The sequence below is a fragment of the Phocoena phocoena genome, chromosome 1 (genome assembly GCF_963924675.1).
Source record: "Phocoena phocoena chromosome 1, mPhoPho1.1, whole genome shotgun sequence".
NCBI classification, from domain to species: domain Eukaryota; kingdom Metazoa; phylum Chordata; class Mammalia; order Artiodactyla; family Phocoenidae; genus Phocoena; species Phocoena phocoena.
In genome coordinates, this window is record NC_089219.1 from 170,898,460 (window position 1) to 170,919,273 (window position 20,814).

Below are 20,814 nucleotides of genomic sequence, written 5' to 3' on the forward strand. Positions count from 1 at the left end.
GACCCCAGGCCGGTTGGAACCGGAAGGTTGATGATGTTGACTCCTGATGACCTCACCACCAACCAATCGGAAGAATGTTTACTAGCTGATCACACACCCCACAATGCCCCTCCCTCACCCTGTCTTTAAAAACCTTTCCCTGAAAGCCTTCAGGGAGTTCGGGCCTTTTAAGCACTAGCTACCGGAAACCCTTGCTTGGTGCCTGAAATAAATGCTCCACTTTCCTTCACCACAACCCGGTGTCAGTAGATTGGCTTTACTGTGTATGGGCAAGAGGACCCAAGTTTGGTTCAGTAACGTTAGGAAATGTAGCTTTTAGTATGATGTTAGAATAAGTCAAAAACACTGCCTTCTCAATGGCTTGGTTTGATATGAGTTTCTTAGATATGCCCGGTCAAGGTAAAAGGAATCTTAATGATTCAAGCCAGATCAGAATTCAATACAAAATTGGGGGCTAAATAATAAACAAGAAAATGCATTTTTCTAACCCTGGCTCCTGTGCCTCTGTCTCCCTTGGTGACCTACAGTGATCTATGGGAACGTCTAAGCCTCCCTCCATCAACTGCTTTAGGTCCTCCGTCATCTATTGTTTTTTACTTTGCAGACGTATCTGACAAAGGGCATGCAGAAAAGAAAAATATCTAACACTGTTTTAGGCTCAGAGGTTAAATCTTTGGCAGAGCTGCACAGAGAATCAGAATCTCCTAAATTCCCAGACTCAAGCATTCCCGTTAAAAGAGGAAAGCCACATTATTTTCTTATATTACTGGAATTCTAAGAAAGGTAAATATAGACCAGTGCATCTGGAGTATCTGCCTCTGGAAAAGAAGCAAAAAAGATCTACTTCTTCCTCTTCTTTTTTCCCCTTACACTACAGAACCACCGAGAGGTGGACAGATACTAGAGATCTGCCCTGGGCTGGGCTCCAACACACTCACATCTGCATAGGAAGGTCCCTTCCCAAAGCAGTGTAAGTCAGCAAAATAACGTTAATTCAACTTGCCTTAGTTCAACACAGGACTTTCAGAAGGTATTTTACTATCTTTCTTCACCCAAAATAAAATCCGTTATTAGCAGAAGCAAGAATTAATAGATTAGTGAGAGAGAATATAATAGGGTAACATTAAAACACAGGTTTTAAGGACGTTAATGAAATTCACTTAAGTAATTTCCCCATTTATAATAGCTTCACAATTAAGCTAAAATCATATTGTCTGATACTAAAGAAATTATACTTTTGTCGTGGCTCTTCCCCAAATCTCAGCAGAAACCAAGGAAGCCTCATAATCGCTAAATTCAGCTTCCTATTAGGCAAATAACACATAAAAGTGAACACAGAAATGATAGAAATAAAACTTCTAAGCTGGAAACTGACTTTATTACTGTGAAATCATATGAATAATTTCTAATTGATTTGTATTGGGCAGGAATCTTCCAGAACCATGCTCATCTATTTATCACAATATTTTATATGACATATGGAAACTAATACATTGCTTCATTAATATTTAGTCTTTCTCTAGTCATGGCTCAGAGATATTTAACATTCTAAAACATAAGCATTGATAATTACATGTTTTACATTTTACTCTAATTTTTAACACTGCCAAAACTATTTAGTACAACTAACTTTTTAACTATGTACTCTTTTCTCTCTTTCCATTAGCATATCAATCAAATTTGCATTATACTGGTTTGCTCATTTTATTAAAAGCGAATTCAGGGCACAATTGACTTTTCATTTGTTTAACAAGTGAAGAAATATTTACCCTGACAGCCATTGCATTGTAGAGATTCATCTTCATAGTGTAATATGCTAACTGTGAATCGAGAAAAAAAAAAGATGGCATATATTTTAGTTTTACACAAAGACAGTGCAGCCTATTTTTACATATAAAAGATAAGAATCTTTATACATAATACATAATAAGAGTTCTATGCTTAGAAAAATGAAATCAAACTTTGTATTGAAGAGATAGGCTTCCTAATACATAATGCAGGCTTAACCAGAAAAATCTATGGTAGTCAAACTAGGAGCTAATGGAGATATATGACCATAAAATGCTCTCCGCTGAGTTTGATAATCAATGGTGCTCTACTGAGAATAGAATAACAAAGCAGAAATATTCACAAGTGCTGGTGACACGTAGTATTGTATGATTTATTCACTGGGGTTCTTTTAGCCAAAACTCACAGAAACATAAAAGGAATTCATATTTCAAGATGTCTGGTTTAATGAAAAATTCAAAGAAATGCTGTCTTCAGTCGAAATCGTTCAAGGATATGGATGCAGTGATGGAGCAAAATTGTGCCTTCCAACCATCTGTACGAAATGTTACGTACTTAGCTGCCTCCTGAGTAATCCTTGGGAATTTTGTTTCATTTAATATTCATTTTAACACCATAAAATCATAAATACAATGATATCATGTTACAGCAAATCCCCTGACATAATGAAGACTTCCTAAAGACTTGGCTTCTTTCTAGTAGAGACACATTTGTCTTTTAATGCACGAATCTCTGTGACAGCAAATAATCATTTAGCAACATAGCTTATTTCAGTGAAAATATTGCTTTAAATAAAACTTCCACATCTGCTCTTTCAATTAAAAAGACACAATAAACATAATTCATAACATAATTCATGACAGTACAATAAACATTGAAATACATATTTTTTCCACACAAAATACACCTTTATCCATTTTATTCAGTCAAAACTCATCAGACTAATATAAACTTGAACTTAGGTAATAGGTGTTGTGTTTCGGCAAAAATCAGAGATAAGTGCCTTAGCCTTTTATATAGGGGTTTTCTTCCTCCCTGCAACAAACAGGAATTCATATAAAAGGGTTTCACTGTAATTAGTATTGTTTGAATTGCCTGATCTGATCCACAGCAAATTGTCTGTGGAGAGCAGCAGGGCTAGATTAGTTATCAACAGTCTGAGCAGTTAGTAAACAGTTGGCTGCAATGTGCTATTTACAAATGAACACAATGATGTTACTTCATTTTAAATTCTCTTTCTTCGTTATGGCAAGCAAGACATAATTCTTGGTGTTTGAGGTCAACTTAAAATATTTACTTAGAGTATTTCTTCAAGGCAAATATAACCAGTAAATATTTTTACACAGAAGAAACATATTGGAAATTATATATTTGAGAAAGTTGGGTTCAGAAAAAGATATTGTTTCTTATCTTTTTTCATATTGCTGTTCAGTCAGCAGCAGTGAGCATTAGAGAGCTTTCAAGCCACAGACCTGAGTTCAGGTCCTGACGTTGCTCTTACCAGCTGTGTGGCTTGAACAAGTTACTTGAAGTCTCCCAGTCTTGACGTCTAGCCTTACAAAATGGGACATCACATACTCCATGGAGTTCTTGTGAAGAATAAAATGAGATCAGGTATTTAAGGTGCTTGGGACATAGCTGATGGTCATTAGGAAAGGGATTATCACTGTTACACATTTTGCGGCTAAAAGTATGTGATTTAACTATAAGTAAAATTCCAAACGGTTTAAGAGGTTAAATTTTATTCTGAACAAAGAAGACATATAGGTTTGAGCCTAAGAATTTTGAATTTTATAGTTAAAAGGTGGGAAAGCACTTTGATTCCAGGTTATCGTTCTCATGTGGGGCACAGACAGATGTTACATTGACGCTCAATTCTATAGCCCAGATCCGAAAGCACCACAGAAACATCTGAGAAAACATTGTATGATCCACTTCTATGAGGTACCTGGATTAGTCGAATTCACAGAGACAAAAAGTAGAATAGTAGTTACCAGGCACTGGGGGAAAAGGAGGAGCTAGTGTTTAGTGGGTACAGAGTTTCCCTTGAAGATGATGGAAACGTTTTGGAGATTGTTAGTGGTGATACTTGCATAACAATGTGAATGTACTTAATGTCACTGAACAGTACAGTTCAAAATAGTCAAAATGATCAATTGTATGCTATATATATTTTACCACAATTTTTAAAACCACTAAAAAATAATTTGTGAATGTGAATCATGCATTTCCATAAGCTATCTATGAGACACATTAGATACTTTGAGATTTTGTAAAATACTGTCTCTATGTTTCTATTCTGAACAATGATGATTATTTGTTATACTAATATTTGTTCTTTTGGTTACATGAGTAGTTAAATTATAATTCATACTAAAACCCTTGTTCTTAATATTATTTTCCAGGATTCTGTCCTAAAAGTTTTTTTTTTTCTTCCATTCCATGGAGTTGGATAAGCAAATATATCACAGCTACTAAATATTGATAACATATCCAAGAATGACAGACGATAGTAATTCATCTGCAGAGAAAAATCCCCAAATTTTCCTTACTATATATTAATTTCCTATTTTATCATTAAGGTACCAAGTCTATTTTAAAGAGGAAGACTAAAGATCTGGGGTGAAAATCAAGCATAAAAGATGATAGTCTCAATGTAATGAAAACATGATGTTCAATTATAGATGTTTCCCAACTATTTGTTGACTAAATGAAGGAAGGGGAAAAGAGAGGGAGGGGGAGAAAGAAAAGAGGGAGAGAAAGATAAACAGAATTGATATGTTGCATTTAGAAAAGATAGAGTAGGAAGAATTACTGGGATGAAAATCGCATTTGAACACTAAATAAACCACTTGTTGGCCATATGGCCCTTGTCATGTCACCTAGCTCAATTTTCAGAAGGCTTCTGAAATCTTTTCTGGAAGTTGTATTCCTTTTAAAATCGATTTTCTCAGTGGTCAGCATCCATGTGGACCTTTTGGACAGGGCTGCTATTCAATGGGATTGAACCGTGATATTGATGGGAGCATGTCTTGTGTGTGAGTTTCCGTTTTTTCTACCAGGTGAATTACAGTGCAGGGGCAGGGGTGGGGATAGGTTAGAACCACTCTCTTAGAGGTCAAGTGATATTCAAAGCTCACTGCACCAGGTCCCAATTTTGTTCTCCGATCATCTCCCACCACGCTGCTCCTTTAAACCTCAATCTGATCAAATTATTATCTTTTCTTCTTCACGTCCGTGCTCCTACTACTTGCCTTGCCTAAAACGTCTTATCATCCTTTTCTAGCTGTCCAAATCCTCTGTGTCCTGCTGTTCTCACAAGCATTTATAGGAGAAACCATCTTTTCTCCCCCAGTCTAAGCACCAGCAACTGGAAGAAGCTGCTGGCATTCTCTGGGCTCCAGTGGATACTTTCAAACCATTTCAAACCAGTAGGAAGTACTCCTTTAGAAGCAACAACAACTACCACGACAAAAACCCAAAGAACAAAAAACCTCACTGTTTACTCTCAAGCTTTTCACATTTATCACTCTCTCTCCCTTTGGTGTTGTCACCCGTCCTCAGGTCTCTAGGTACACTCTCCTTTCCCCTCCTCGCCTCCCCTGACCTACTCCAATAATATGCTCTAAGCGTTTTGGCACCAAGCTAAAGGTCTTATTCTTCACCACAACTCCTGCCGTATCTCAAGGCTTTCTAAATTCACATATACAACACACTCAATTACCTGCTCTCACTATTGCCTGCCTTTCCCAGTCACGATGACATCCACTTCCCATAGCCATGTTCCAGACCCTGTGAACTAGTTTCTCCTCTTAAGTCTTAAACTCAGATTGCAAATTCTTCTCCTTAAATCCCTGATAGCTTAATTTCTATTAAAGGCTTTTCCACCTAGTAGACAGATCTAGTACAGGTATGTCCTTCTCCTCAGTTTCAAGTTCCTTCTTCACATATGTTTATATACAATGGCTACATTGATAGTTTGCTAATGAACATATAATAAATTAACTAATCTTTCCATTATTGTTGAGCATTTAGGTTGGAAACCAAGAAAACCTGAGTTTCAAACGGTCAATCATTTTCAAAAACAGAACATTTAAAGTAATACATATTTATAATAAATTTGAGTAATACATCTATATGAACTTGACCAGATCAACTGGCTTTATTTGCTAGACTGGGCAATACAGAGGAAATATTTGCATTAAAGTGATGACTCTGGAAACTCGAGAAGCCAGGCACATATGGATAACAGATCTGGGGAGCCTGCGCCTTTGTTATTTTCCACATCAGTGCCATCCTCATTTCATAATTTTGAGTATGATCATTAAAATGATTTATTATCAAATAATCATGAGTATTTTGTGCATATGCTTTGCCTTGTTCGCTGGCAACTGATACCAATCTGGTCGTTATCAACAGCTGATTGTTAAAATAACCTTCCGTCTTCTACACACACACAAAATTAAAAGCCAATTACATTATTTTTCACCGTTATTATTAATGTAATCTTTAAAAGCAAGTAAACTAATTCTAAATCATATTATTATAATGAAAATATGTTAGCAAAGTTTTAAATTTATATTAGAAAAGTCAGAGTCTTAAGTTATCCAGCCTTTGGTATTTATTTAAAATGTCAGATCCTGAGGGGAAAAAATAGATTATGTTTCAGTTTTCTGCTCTAACACTGAAGAGTGATAAATGTTGCCTCATTAACATATAACTGAATTGGAAGCCTTATAAAGAGATTTATAAAAAGAGTTGGGCTCATAGAAGGAACATTCATTTATCTAATGAAGAGAAATAAAAATGTCCGTACAAGCAACCATGACAATCTCATCAGTTTTAAAAATAATGACTGAAATTTTATGTATTTTTACTATCCATTCAAAAACAAACCTGCTGGTCTTTATCATGACAACGCAAAATGGGATTTGATAGCAGATGATATCCTTTGTTCCATTTAAAGTTAATAGGATTTCTTTCCATTGTTACTCTTTCAAATGCTAATCAAATATGAAAACTTTGTGAGAAGAGCAGTAAAATGATAAGCGGTATATAAGTACTGTGAGCCTTTTCAGCAATAAATTAAATTATTTTTATAATTTGAAGAATAACCTATTTTTAATGAATATTATCGTTATAAATTAATCAGTTCTACCAGAGGCTATTAATATACTTTAACAAAAAGTTTTAACCAAGTTCTGTTAATGTGGTGCCATATGTATGTTATTCACCAAATGATCTCAATTTAAAAACATAACACTGAGCTGTTTAGAACTACAGTTATATATATTTTTTCACAATAATGCATATAGAATTAATCACATATATCAGGGTAGCTGCTCTCAGAGTGTGGTGACTAAAAATAGTGCACTTGATATTAAACATCATATAAACTATATAATGGGGAAATTGAAAAGGATAACAAGATGCATACAGCTGTCCTATTAGGTTATATTGATGAATTCACTCAGGTAACACTCAAAGTGTTAGTTTTCCGAAAGAGGGAGATGAAATATTTGAACATTTTTCTGGTACTATCGTCTACAGAAATAACTATTTTCACTACACCATTTATGAAATAAAGCAAAAAGTGGTAAGGACAAGCTATATAGAACATTATACAGTTGAAAACAAGAAGGGGACCAAAACAGTAGGACCATTTGAGTATCCAATGGGAAGCGCAGGTTGCAGTAAAATCATAGCAGGAATTCAGCAGGTCTGGGATGCACGTGCATTGAACACACACACCAGGTGTCTAGAAATCCACTGTTAATAAAAAAGAAGAATCAGAGCACATCCTCACTAACAGGGAAAGGTTTTTGAGGTTGTGAATCAACAGTCCTCGGTCCCTACGACGGACAAATTTGGGTTATGTTGCCAGATACGGCAGCATTAAAGTCAGCAGGAAGACCTGAATGGATACTGAAAATTAAAATAAACAAAAACAGTAGTCATCCAGGAAGCAGAAAAGAATCAAATCAGAAAAGAAAACCGGAATGGCTCTGTTATCGTGGGTTAGTGAGGGCACCATAGTGGAGAACGCATAACACTATAGGACTGGATAAGTTGACTGGTGTTGCTGTGAGAATTATTTAAAAGCTGGATAGAAATATTCTGGTATAGTAGAATTTTGAGGGAGGCTGTCTAAAAACACAGAACTTATCTAAAGAGATCCTAGGACTTCTGACTTTCCACGGTTCCCTTTGTTTTACCTTTGCCACACGTGAGACTGTTGATAACTCCAAGTTTTCTAACAGTTTTCTCCTCTGCTTCCTGTGATACTGTGTCTCTGTTTTTCTGTTTATTATCTACCTGTAACTCCCTTCCTCTGCCTAAATCCTACTAATGCATTCCACAAGCCTCAATCCTTGGCCCTCTGCTCTACTGTTCAGATACTTTTCCATCAGGTAGAAAATCCTGCCATCTTATAATGATGGCTCTAAAACCTTTATCTCTAGCTCTGACTCTTCATCTAAAAGTCCTCTTTAATAAGCTTTTGTTCAGTGCTAATTATAACGTGCCAGACACTCTTCCGAGAGATAGCAAAATTGCCGTACAAGACACCACCACATGGAGGTGTCCTAACATCATCACAAACTCAAAATCTCACAACATCTTTTTGTAAAAGCTTCACTGAGTGTCCCATTCAGAATGTTTTCTTATCAACACCCATGCTTTTGTTGTCATTACAACCATTAATCAGCTTTGCTGAGATAAAAATGCAGCTATCTTACTAGCTTATAAGACAAAAAGTTCATTTCTTACTCACATTACACGTGGGCTAAGTTTCCCTGTGGCTATGGCTCACAACACATGGCTTAGCCCAAAATCAATGAGATGGGGAGGAATCATTATTTTATGAGGAGGCGGGTAGGGAAGAGTTTTTGGCACACGTGGATACCAATCTACCAGCTAGGTTGACCATAGAGAAGTCTTCCAACTTATATCCCGGTGAGTTATTAATTTATCCAGTTAGCAAAAAATTCTACAGGCTTTCTATGTGACATTTACTGTGATCGTTTGAGATATAATAAATAGAATAGTCATTGCATCTCAGGAGCTCCCAAATAAGAGATGTAAATAAACAAATGGGTCACAGCGACACAAACACCTACAGGAGTAAAGCATGAGGAAGGCACACCTAATATCTGCAGTCTCCTACCATTCTATACTCAGCCTCAGGAGATCTGGAAGGTTAATCCGTAAATAAAGTCTTGAAGGATGAATAGGGATTCAGACCAATGGGAGGCAGGTCAGAGTGAAGAATGGCATTCCAGGCAGAGTAAAGAGCATTTGCAAAAAACCTGTAGGGCATGGCGTATCTTGATATAGCATGGAAAGTGGTTTAACGTGTCCAGAGTATGTTTATACAGGTTTAGCAAGAAGTGAGGTTAGATAAGCAATCATGAGACTATGAAAACGTGACATGTCATGTTGAAAAGTATGAATTTTGTGCTGTATGCTACAGTGAGGACGGTGGGCATGGGAGTGAAACTATCAAGTTTAGGTTGGAGTCAAGAGATTTTCTGAGGGACAATGCAAAGTATTTGATGACTGATAAGGGAGAGGGGGTGGGGAAAAGAAGGTGGTGGGGAGTCAGGGATGACTGTGGGTTTCCAGCTGAACGGTTGTACCATTTACCTGAATAAAGGAATAGAGAAGGAGGAACAGATTGGGGCTATCTGAGGGACCTCCAGAGAAGACCTTTAGTATGTACTTAGCATATGGATCTGCAGGGATCAGGAACTGAGGCCCATCATCTAATCACCCTGAGCCTCCATGTCTCCGCCTACAAAATGAAGAGACAACACCTGCACGTTCGACTTGACAGACTGTTACTGGAAAATATGAAACAATGAATGTAAAACATGTGTTTAAACAAGAAAGTCCTTTAGGGCTTCCCTGGTGGTGCAGTGGTTGAGAGTCCGCCTGCCGATGCAGGGGGCACGGGTTCGTGCCCCGGTCCGGGAGGATCCCACATGCCGCGGAGCGGCTGCGCCCGTGAGCCATGGCCGCTGAGCCTGCGCGTCTGGAGCCTGTGCTCCGCAACGGGAGAGGCCACAACAGTGAGAGGCCCGCGTACCGCGCAAAAAAAAAAAAAAAGGAAGTCCTTTAAAAATGTAGGAAGTTATTTTATTAAAGTCACATTCAGCTCCTTACCAACCTGCCGCTGCGCCTCAAATACTCTGAGCCATCTAGATCAACATCCTCACCATTTCCTGTTACACCACGCTCATTCCCAGTTTCAGACCTTCATTCACGCAGCTCCTAACCGAAATGGCCTTCCCTCTCCCTAGGCTATAGTCTACTGATGCCCCGAGGTTCAGTGCAAGTCTCACCTCTCAGACTTTTGGAGGTAACATTAACTTCTCACCTGAGCGCTTATTACTTGCCTGTGTGTGTTTGGTGGGGGTAGTGCCTTTTAAATTGACTTTCCTTTTTAATTAATTTATTTAATAGATAATATATTCACAGTGTTTAAAATTCAAAAGCTACCAAAGAGTTTACAGTAAAGTCTACTTCCTACGCTTATTCCTCAAGTTCTCTTCCCCCCAGGCAGTTAATAACATCAGTTTTTGGTGATCCTTCCCCAGACAAGCAAATTAAAATCAGTGGCTTTCAGATTATGCTCTGGTGGCTCAGATGACAACAGAGGCCACAGGGAAAGAGACCAAGCAGTTCTGTTTCTTCTGATTCCAAAATAGCTGCACTGATTGTACTTATTTTACATACAGGGCTAAAAATTTTGCTAAATTTTAGTAACAGCAACTGTTACTAAAGTTTTAAAATTGCTAACTATACCATTCATTTTGTAGTCTAATATATACTATATGGCATTATTATTATTATTGTATTCATATACAGCTGTTAGGCAAAAACAAAAATTTATGCAGAATAAATTTGGAAATGGTGGTTTAAATAATTACTATAGGACTATGTGTTCTCAGCCCTAAAATCTGAGCTCTGAGAAATTACACTGAGGGTGTATGGGGATGATAAGAGGAGAGATGTAAGCAGAAAAAGAGAAAAAACAGAGTAAATATTCCACATGCCTGGGAAAGAGCAGGGCGTTAGCTTTTGTAATAAGAAAATACGACACTGGGCATTCTTATTGCTCCTGGGAGGTGGCTAAAACTCTAGGGATAAACTTGGTGGCAGCTGTGGAAGAGACAGGATTCTAAGCACTAGGGAAGATATCAGCTTTGGCAAAAATTCCCTTTCCCTTTATGTGGCCCAGTAGCCATGGAATCCTCCAAGGATGAATCCTGAAGGATCAAACACACACATGAGCTTGGACAATAGACATCTTACGAATGAAGACCCGACAAAAGTAAGAATCTCTGCTATGTTGGCACTACTTAAGTCTCACAGGACTTCTGTATAAAGCGGAGAAGGGAAATCTCCAATAATGACTGAGATTGAACTGCCTATCAAACCTATATATAAGGGTTTTGGAATAAAACCAAATTGGGTTTGAACTTTTCTCCACTTATCACTAACAGTGTATCCTTGGGGAAGTAACTATCTCTGAGCCTAAAATTCATCATCTATTAAATGGTGATAGTATTCACAGGACTGGTATAAGACTTTAGTTGGTATATACATTAAGTATACAAAATGCTTAGTACAATATTTCACTTTCACTAGTCAACCAGTAAATGTCAGCTATTTTAATCTCATTCAATAATTATGTACTGAGATCAGATTATGTTATTTATTGAATCCCTATGTGCATTCAATGGCAAAAACAGATAAATAAATAAAACAGACCTGTTCTGAAATACCTTACAGATTAATAGATTTAAAAACCATCAAGAACCAATCTAACTGAGGAAAATCTCCATTTTTAATTGTTTTCAAGAGCCCAAAGATAATTAGATGCAAATCTGGAGAATAACTTGGCGATGATGCTGAGCAATACTCTTTTTGATCAAACCTAGTTGAGACACTAAAGTAACAAACAATTTTCTTGGGTGGCTCATTACTTGAACTTTTAAAGATAGTTTTTCAGCAACTCCAACACCATTAGAACAAATAGAGATTCCAAAGTTAAATATTTTGACAATAGTCACTGAAATGTATACACTTTAATATGTTTGATTAAAAGGAGGTGTCAATTCATAACCATCTGAATGGTGGCTGTGAGCAGAAATAGCAGCAATGAAAGTTAAGTCTTAATGTTCATGGAATGACATATACATAAGTATACTCTCCTGTCTTGTCTACACAAAGATATAGATCTCCAACCACTAATGAATAATAATAAACAATAGGGCTAAAAATGCTCATTACTCCATAGAAAACAGCTTAATTTTTGATCATCCTGTTTAAAATAATCTGATTCTATTAAAAACTGACTTGAAGGAGCTCCTACTGGCCACATCTAGGAAAATTTTAGCACCAAATCAATTAGTGATAATTTATTATAACCCATTAAATAAAATAGGAATTCATGAGTTAAAACTGATGAAAGAAAGAAAGAAAGAAAAAGAAAGAGAAGGGAAGGAGGAAAGAAAGGAAGGAAGAAAGAGGAAAAAAAGGTTCTTTCTTATGCTAAAGTGCTAACAAGTATAAACAGAAGAAATGACAAAATTAGAAAATCACTATTTGACAAATATGATAATAATTGATTCTGGTAAGATCCATCATTAGATGCTAAACCTAGGGTAAAAATTTTTGATGAGGAAGAAGGTATATACCCAGTCTTAAAACATTGCCTCACAATATAAAAATAGCAAGTCTACAGTGTAAGTGTGTTAAATTATCAAATTTAGTGTTAACTGCCACGCAACAAACTGACAGTATATGGTTCCTAACATGATGTATTGAGATGTATTTCTAGAAAAAAGGCATAACCTCAATCTAACAATGACGAAACATAACCAAACCAAAACTGAGGAAGAATCTGAAAAATAGTCTATATTCTTCAAAAATATCAAGGTCATGAAAAGCAAAGACAGACCAAACATATTAAAGGTGACTAAAGAAAAACAACAGCTAGGTACAACGTGAAATCCTGGTTTTTACCCTGGAAAAGATGTTTTTGCTATAAATGACATTATTGGGAAAATCAGTGAAACGTGAATAGCGTCTAAAGATTAGATAATAGTATCGTACAGATGTCAGTTTCCTGATTCTGATCATTTTAATATGGTTATGTAGAAAATATCCACTGATGAATTGAGAGGAAAGAGGCACCACTTCTGCAACTTTGTCTCAAATAATTAAAAATAACCATAGAAAAAAGACCAAAAATATGTATAGAGGGGTAAAAGAAAATGATAAAGTAAATTTGTTCACTTTAGTGAAGAAATCTGTGTAAAGAATATAGGGGAATTCTTTGTACTATTTTTGCAACTTTTCTGTAAATCTGAAATTATTTCAAAACTTAAAAATTACTTTTTAAGTAGTCTGAAATGTCAATGATGTAAGAGATTTGTGTTCTAGACAAGAAAACTCATGCTAACAATTAACAAAATTAATGAAAGATACTTTAAGTTTGTTGCAGACATGTAAGTGGGCTATTCAGCCAGTTAAATTAAAAGAATAAACTTTTCTTTGGTTTTGGTGGATTTTTAAAATCTTAAGTGACATATTAATTAAGAGGGAACGTATAGTATTAAAATACAAGCTTAATTTGAGAGAATCATGTTATTTAGAGAAGTTATCACTAAAATGGGTTCCCCTGTAGGGACATCAGATCTGCTTTATAAGAGCATCACAGTGATTTTAAACCTAACTGTAAGAGAGATCCAATACTTGTAAAAAGTTTGTGCCAGCATTTAAAAAAAAATACTTTATTTATTTCATTAAATCTAAAGTATTAGGCTCTTCCTCCAAGCAGTCCCTGTATTTTATTAACATGTTTTAAACTTTTCTTGCCAAAGGTGAACTCTTACCATTTAGTTGTCTACTTATTTTTTTTCTTTTCCTTCTCTATATCTTTTAATTTCACTTAGATGCCTCTAATAAAGAATAAATTAAGAACAAATTTAGACTATTATAGTAGAAAATAGTAACAAATCAGAAAATTTGTGAAGTAGGCAAATGATTATAAACCTCCTCATTTTGTATCAAAAATTATTTTTTTCTTAATTTCTGAAATCATTAAACTGAAGTATAAGTTGGCATGTTATCTCATACTTCTGCAAGTCTGTCAGTGGATATAGATGATTGTGTTGTGCTATATTTATTAAGGCAATCTTCAAAAATCCCAAGAGTCAATTATAGGAAATGATAAGTAGCACAGAGAGAAATTATCTTACATTTTTATTTTGTAGAATTAATTTGGGGCACTTCAACCAATGTTTATTGACAGTGCAATGGGCCAGGGATTGGTCTAAATGTTGGTGGACCAAAGATGAACAAGCTACAGTGATTACTCTGAAAGAGCTCACCGTCTAGAAAATAGAGACTCTTCAACAAATAATACATACAAATGCATATGCTGTGAACAGTACTTTAACAAAAATAAAATATCTAGTATAGTTCGGGTATAAAGAAATGAGTCATCAATTCTCCATGGAAAAATCAGCAAAGGCTTCTGAGAAGAATTCTCATTCTAAAAATTAAATCCAATTTTGTCCTCACATAAATATTATCAATAACTTCAAAACTACATGTAAATGTGACTAAAGTGAATTAGTTACAACAAATTTAATAATTCAAGTGCCAACATATATAAATTTTATATTTACCTTCACAATTAGTTGATAATGTTGTCTGCCTAAGTAACCTCTCCATCGTTTCTGAATAATTGTTGCTACTCTGTGTAAGTACCTGGGTGAAAAATATGCTTATTAGTATGCTTTCATTGAAACAATGATATATCTTCAATTTTTGCTTAGAATATTCCTTTTCACAATTCAAGAAATCAAATTCAAAGCCGAGTTTTCATGTACTTTTAAAGACAGTATGAAGGTTCCCCAAAAACCTAAAAATATGACCTAACTAAAAAAACTAAAAACTACTATATGATCCAGCAATCCATTCCTGGGTATATATATCCAAATAAAACAAAAACATTAATTTGAAAAGATACATGTACCCTAATATCCAATAGCAGCATTCTTTATAATTACCAAGATATGGAAGCAGCCTATATGTCCATCAACAGATGAATGGATAAAGAAGATATTTTTATATATACATATATATACACACACACATATATATATGTATATATGTATGTACACACACACACACACACACACACACACAATGGAATACTGCTCAGCTACAAAAAAGAATGAAATTTTGCCATTTTCAACAACACGGGGTATTATGCCTAGGGAAATTAGTCAGACAGAGAAAACCAAATACTATATGTTATCACTTATATGTGGCATCTAAAAAATAAAACAAACTAGTGAATATAACAAAAAAGAAGCAGACGCGCAGATATAGAGAATAAACTAGTAGTTACCAGTGGGGTGATGGAAGAGGAAGGGAATAGATAGAGGTAGGGTATTAAGAGATACTACTCTGTAAAAAATAAATAAGCTAAAAGGATATATTGTACAGCACAGGGAATATAGCCAATGTTTTGTAACTATAAATGTAATATAATCTATAAAAATTTTGAATCGCTATTAATATGAAACTAATATTGTAAATTACTTCAATAAAAATAAATAAGTCAAGAGAAAATTAAAAAGAAAGAAGAGGGCTTCCCTGGTGGCGCAGTGGTTGGGAGTCCGCCTGCCGATGCAGGGGACGCAGGTTTGCGCCCCAGTCCGGGAGGATCCCACGTGCCACGGAGCGGCTGGGCTTGTGAGCCACGGCCGCTGAGCCTGCGCGTCCGGAGCTTGTGCTCCGCAGCGGGAGAGGCCACAGCAGTGAGAGACCCGCGTACCGCAAAAAAAAAAAAAAAAAAAAAAAGAAAGAAGAATGCAATGAAATATTGAAATATATTTTTTAAAAGACTATGTAAAACAGGTCATAGTGACATGTTAAGAAATAAGCCAGGCACTATTGATATGAATCGCTATAAGTACCTTGAAATAATTTGTGAGGTCAAGAAACACTTCCCTTTTTCATTCTCATATTACTCAGTCTATCTTAGCTAAAGTCATTTTAGTCTGCTGAATTAAAAAATACTCTCTGCTCCCATGTTCCTATTTGGTATAGTGGCCAAATGAGAACCGTCATCTTCATGCTTTTATTTGCATGTCTGGCTCCTACTAGTAAATATAAGGAATTATACAGTATAACCCCTAGCTGACCATCTGAGTTAATTACGGATTAGTCATATTCTTCCAGGGCAATATTTTTCAGAATTGATGAGAAACTGAGGGAAATTTGAGCACTGAAGAAAAAGTGGAAACAGTTAAGATAGGGATCAACTGCAGTCTCTGTAATCAGAATGACATCATTTTGGTGTCATTTGTCTTTATTTACCGACACGTTGGAGAGGACTGGAATAGCTTCTTTTTGTTTTGTTTTGTTTTTCTTCCTTACCAGTCAATAAGTTCATTGCTATAAAAATACAAGTCCAATAATTTGTCACATCCTATGGAACTTGAAGAAAATAGTCTGATCAAGTATATTTATGACATTGAGAATTTTTAAAAGAGATATGGTCAACATCATTTAGTTTCTTTATATGTGAGAAAATATGTGACCAAAAAGAGTTATGTCTTTAAAGGACATCATATAATTTATTAACTTCATTACAAGTAAAATAAAAAATTATTTGCAATAAGAACCACATTAATAAATTACATTTTCTAAGGAGTATATTTTTATGATATATCTGAGGTTCCATGACAAAATCAATATACCTGATATATGCTCGAACTTGACATCCTCGAAACCAGCTCTGGATTTTAACTGCTGCATCATTCTCCTTTTTTCGAAATACATCTACAACGCTAAAAAGAAATTTTTTAAAGCATTTCATTAGTGACTAATATAATTCTAAAGCAAATCAACCTGTTAAACTTAATTTTTAATTTCTTTGAAAATGATAATTATAATTCAAATGCCATTTTAAATAAAATTAAAATACTAAAGTAACTATTCCAGAAATTATAAGCTATGTTTCAAAAATTAACCTTTCTCTAAGAGGCCATGTGCTTTCAACAGCTTTACTTTTTTTAAATTTTATAATCACCTATTTGCAACTAATTAATTCACCAGTGGTTTTTATAAGGAAATTTAAAAAGCAATGTGCTATTTTGTCATCATTTTAAAAACATAATTATTTGAATTTACTGTTTAAATGCCACTACACATATTATGAAAGATTAAAATCACTGCATATTTCACTTACTATATCAGTTAAATGAATTGCCTCTAAGTAAAATGCATCCATCATTTTACCTGTTCTAGATAGAGTTCTTAGAACATGTATTTCAGTTAAAGGAGGCAGGGGCCAGGGCCATAGGCCTTATAAAGAGATAAGAAATTCAGTCTTTAGATTTTACTGACTTACAGGAAGAAAAGGTTTAGTCAGGACAGATCTCCATCTTAATTTTTTCAGTCATTACAATTCTCCCTCTCCATCCCCATCTGATAAAGTCATGTTGCTTAGGGCAATTACTGTAGACCACAGAGTAATTTCTCTCCTAGAAGGCTGGCTGGCATTTAGCACTTCATGTTTGCTGAATGAATAAAGAATTGCTAGTCACTTATTTTTTACTTTTTAAAAAATTCTCTCAAGAATTGTGTTTTCTTAGGCTATTTTTTTGTTTTCATTGTACGTTAAATATATAGATTTCATTAAATTTATATAATTAGAACAAAAATAGAATGGGAAAAATATTTCAAACACTATTATGAAGTTGGCTGAGAAAGCAAACAGGATTAGCAATTAAACTGTCAGTGACAAATAGTTAAAGAAGCAAATAGACAGATTATCTACTAGATAAGCAGGAAAGAGAGTCAGTTACCTAGAAAGCCTGACTGAAAAGGACCTACAAAAGCAGAGAGAGGAACAAAAATTATGCATCAAGTCAGTGACCCAGATGTGAAAAAGAGTAGTGGTGAGAAATCGCACAGATCAGTAAGGTTGCATAAAGGGCAGCAGAAGTGAAGAACAAACTGTAAAAACTACACAAGAGAATTGTCACTCACTTTACCAGATAATGGAAGGCACCATGATAAGATTATCGTATGATGCAATAAAATTAGCTGGAAATAACTGTGGGAGGACACACTAGACAATTAGAAGAAAAGAAAGTTTCGTTATTGCTGTATGTTTGCCCTTCAGGTACAAAATAATAGCAGAAACATGTATAAACCGTATTCTTGGCTCAAATTATTAGACTGCACGTGGGAGAGACAACAGCTTAAAGTCCCTTCCTCCATGGAGCCTTCCATGAGGCCTTTCCATTACACACGCTCATAGCTCTTCATAACATTTAACACAATCATATGTAATTGTTTAATGAGGGTCTTTCCACTAAACTTTAAGATGCAAAAGGCAGTCATCTTGTCTATTTTGTCCCACATGACTCTCTCAGTGGGTCCAGAGAGATAATGGATGTTATGCCTAACACTCAACCTTTGTCCTCCCAGAGCTGCTTCCTCTGGGGGACTGCATGTCACCTGCCACATTTTATCTCTGTGAAGAATGCCATTTGCAAGCTCCCTCACTACACCTTTCACTGCATGGACATCTCTCCCCATTTTAGGATGACAGAGTTGTTGAGAACCCAACAGGAACCCCCATGCTCTTAGTAACTTGAGTCCTGGGGTGATTATGGGTAATAGACAGGCAGATCTCTGAATGAACCTGTTGAAAGAAGTAGAGAAAAGAATAATAATATCTTAAACAAATTAATACGTTATGTGCTAGCATTGTTCCTAGCATTTACATACCACTGAGTTAACTCACATATAATCCTTTCACATCTCGATGAAGTAAATAAATATGCCCATTTGACAGCAGAAGATACTGAGGCAGAGGGAAGTGTAGCTATATGCCCAAGGTCACACATTGGTGGGTGTCAGAGCGGAGATTTGATTCTAGGTAGTCTAGCTCTCAAGGCTGCATTCCTAACCATCACTTCCCCCGAAGAGGAAGAGGAAGGATGAGAACAGAAGGGAGGGAAGTAAAAGGGAAGAAAAAGCAAGGTAAAAAGGGCAAGAGGAAAAATGCACGTAAGCCATTTCCAAATATAATATTGAAATTGTGTGGCATAAAATAGCACCAATCTCCTAATAACAATAAATAAAGATGAAGATGTGGAAAAACATCAACATCTATAGCAAAAAACAAAAATTTCTCACTATACCGAGTACTGTGAGAATGCAGTACAATAGGCACTCGTGTATATGGCCAGAAGGAAACAATTTGGTCTTTGAACACATACAGAAAACCTTCATTTATAAGAGTTTCAAAAGTCACACAACTTCAGGAATGTTCATTAGAAGTGCATACACATACACATGGTAGTAAAACTATAATGGGAATGATAAAACACAAATTTCAGGACAGACGTGCAGTAAATTTCTAAGATCTGTCATGTCTTCATCACCTAGGAATGCCATAAACGGGAAAACCAAAGACTTTGTGCTGTGGTCACTATATTTGAGGGAAAGAAAAGAAACTTTGAAAAAATTAAACAACCCAGTTGAAAAGCAGCAAAACACAGGCAATTTACAGAAAAGAAAATACAAGCAATTTACACTTCTAAAAGCCTCTGACCTGGGTTCTGGGTATATTTGCACTTTTGAGATCTATAGCAAACCATCTTGTGAGTGCCGATGTGTATTTCAGGAAAAATGACACTGAAACAAACAAGGTCCTTAAAATTTCAGAAAACAAGGCCCTTTAGTCAAGAAGCTTAAGTTAGGGATTGATGAATGGTTACCAATGTTAAATTTTACTGTCAAATGTCATCACTGTTCCAAAAAAGGTAAGCACATTTAGAATTTCGTTCTGAACAGTTAACTGATAGATGTTACTTCCACAAAAGATGTGAATTTGCTGCTTCTGCAAGGCAATGTGAAAGAGGAAGTATTACCATTATGTATTCAATACATTTATTTATGGGATTTTGGTACAATGTACATTGAAAAACATGTGAAATACTGAAGAAACTAACAAATAGCATTAAAGTGTCTTTAATAAAAGATCTTTTATAAAATGTTGTTTTAAAAAAGCACCAAAAGACACTCAAGATGAGTCAGGAATTTTTTAATGATGTATCATTGTACTATTAAAGTAACAGAAACAACCTAAATAAGCAAGAGATGGACTACAGTACATCCATAAAATGGAAAACTATTTTGTCCGTACAAAAAATTAAGGGGATCAATGTCTTCACATAGACAAAACATGTTGTAATGGGAAAAAAAAGGAAGATACAGTACAATACATGATCCCATATTTATAAAAAACAATTTTAACTACATGAGTATGTGAATATAGGCACAGAAAAAGTCTTGCTTTGTACAAATAAGGTTATTAAAAGTGGTTGCCTTTAGGAAATAAAATTTGAAAGGAGAAATTTACTTTATTAACTTCTGAATTTGGCAAATTATTTTATAAGAGCTGTGTAATACGTTGTAATTAATTTTTTTTTTAATTTGTAATGAATAAACTAACACAATCCCTTAGAAAAATAGAAACACATTTTCAAGTTTAAGGGAAATATTAGACTTATCTAGGCATTAAACCCTAAGGAATTTGACCATTTAATATAACATGAACTATGGCCTAACCTAGTTAAAATATTAGGATAGTGGCCAGCACTTTTGCTTTGCGGAAAGACCTTAGCTCAAATTCTAACTGTGTCACTTACTGGTTGGATTACCTTAAGCAAGTTTTTTAATCCAAAATTCAGTTTCTTCTGTAAAATTTCAACAACAGTGTATCATGGGTATGTTTGTTGGCGTATCACAAAGAAGCTGGAAGACTGGTAAGTAATATGTTTTCAATAAATGATAATGATAATTACTACATTTTTACATAATAATGGGCATCTATGTAGATTGCAGGAAGAAAACAATACCAGTCTGTCAACATCTTATTCATTAATTCAAAAAGATTTATTATATGTAAACTATGTGTTC

At 35.2% G+C, this 20,814-nt stretch overlaps 1 protein-coding gene across 1 annotated transcript in view; it reads right to left on the bottom strand.

Moving 5' to 3' along the window:
* The window catches only part of SPATA17 (spermatogenesis associated 17), a 187,221-nt gene that overhangs the window by 145,625 nt on the left and 20,782 nt on the right, over nucleotides 1-20,814 (bottom strand). Inside the window, exons 2-4 of the mRNA XM_065871860.1 lie at nucleotides 16,575-16,664; nucleotides 14,490-14,571; nucleotides 1,770-1,820 (exon numbers count right to left, since the gene is read on the bottom strand). Coding sequence (XP_065727932.1) covers nucleotides 1,770-1,820; nucleotides 14,490-14,571; nucleotides 16,575-16,664 — 223 coding nt within the window. The remainder of the gene's footprint in view (nucleotides 1-1,769; nucleotides 1,821-14,489; nucleotides 14,572-16,574; nucleotides 16,665-20,814) is intronic.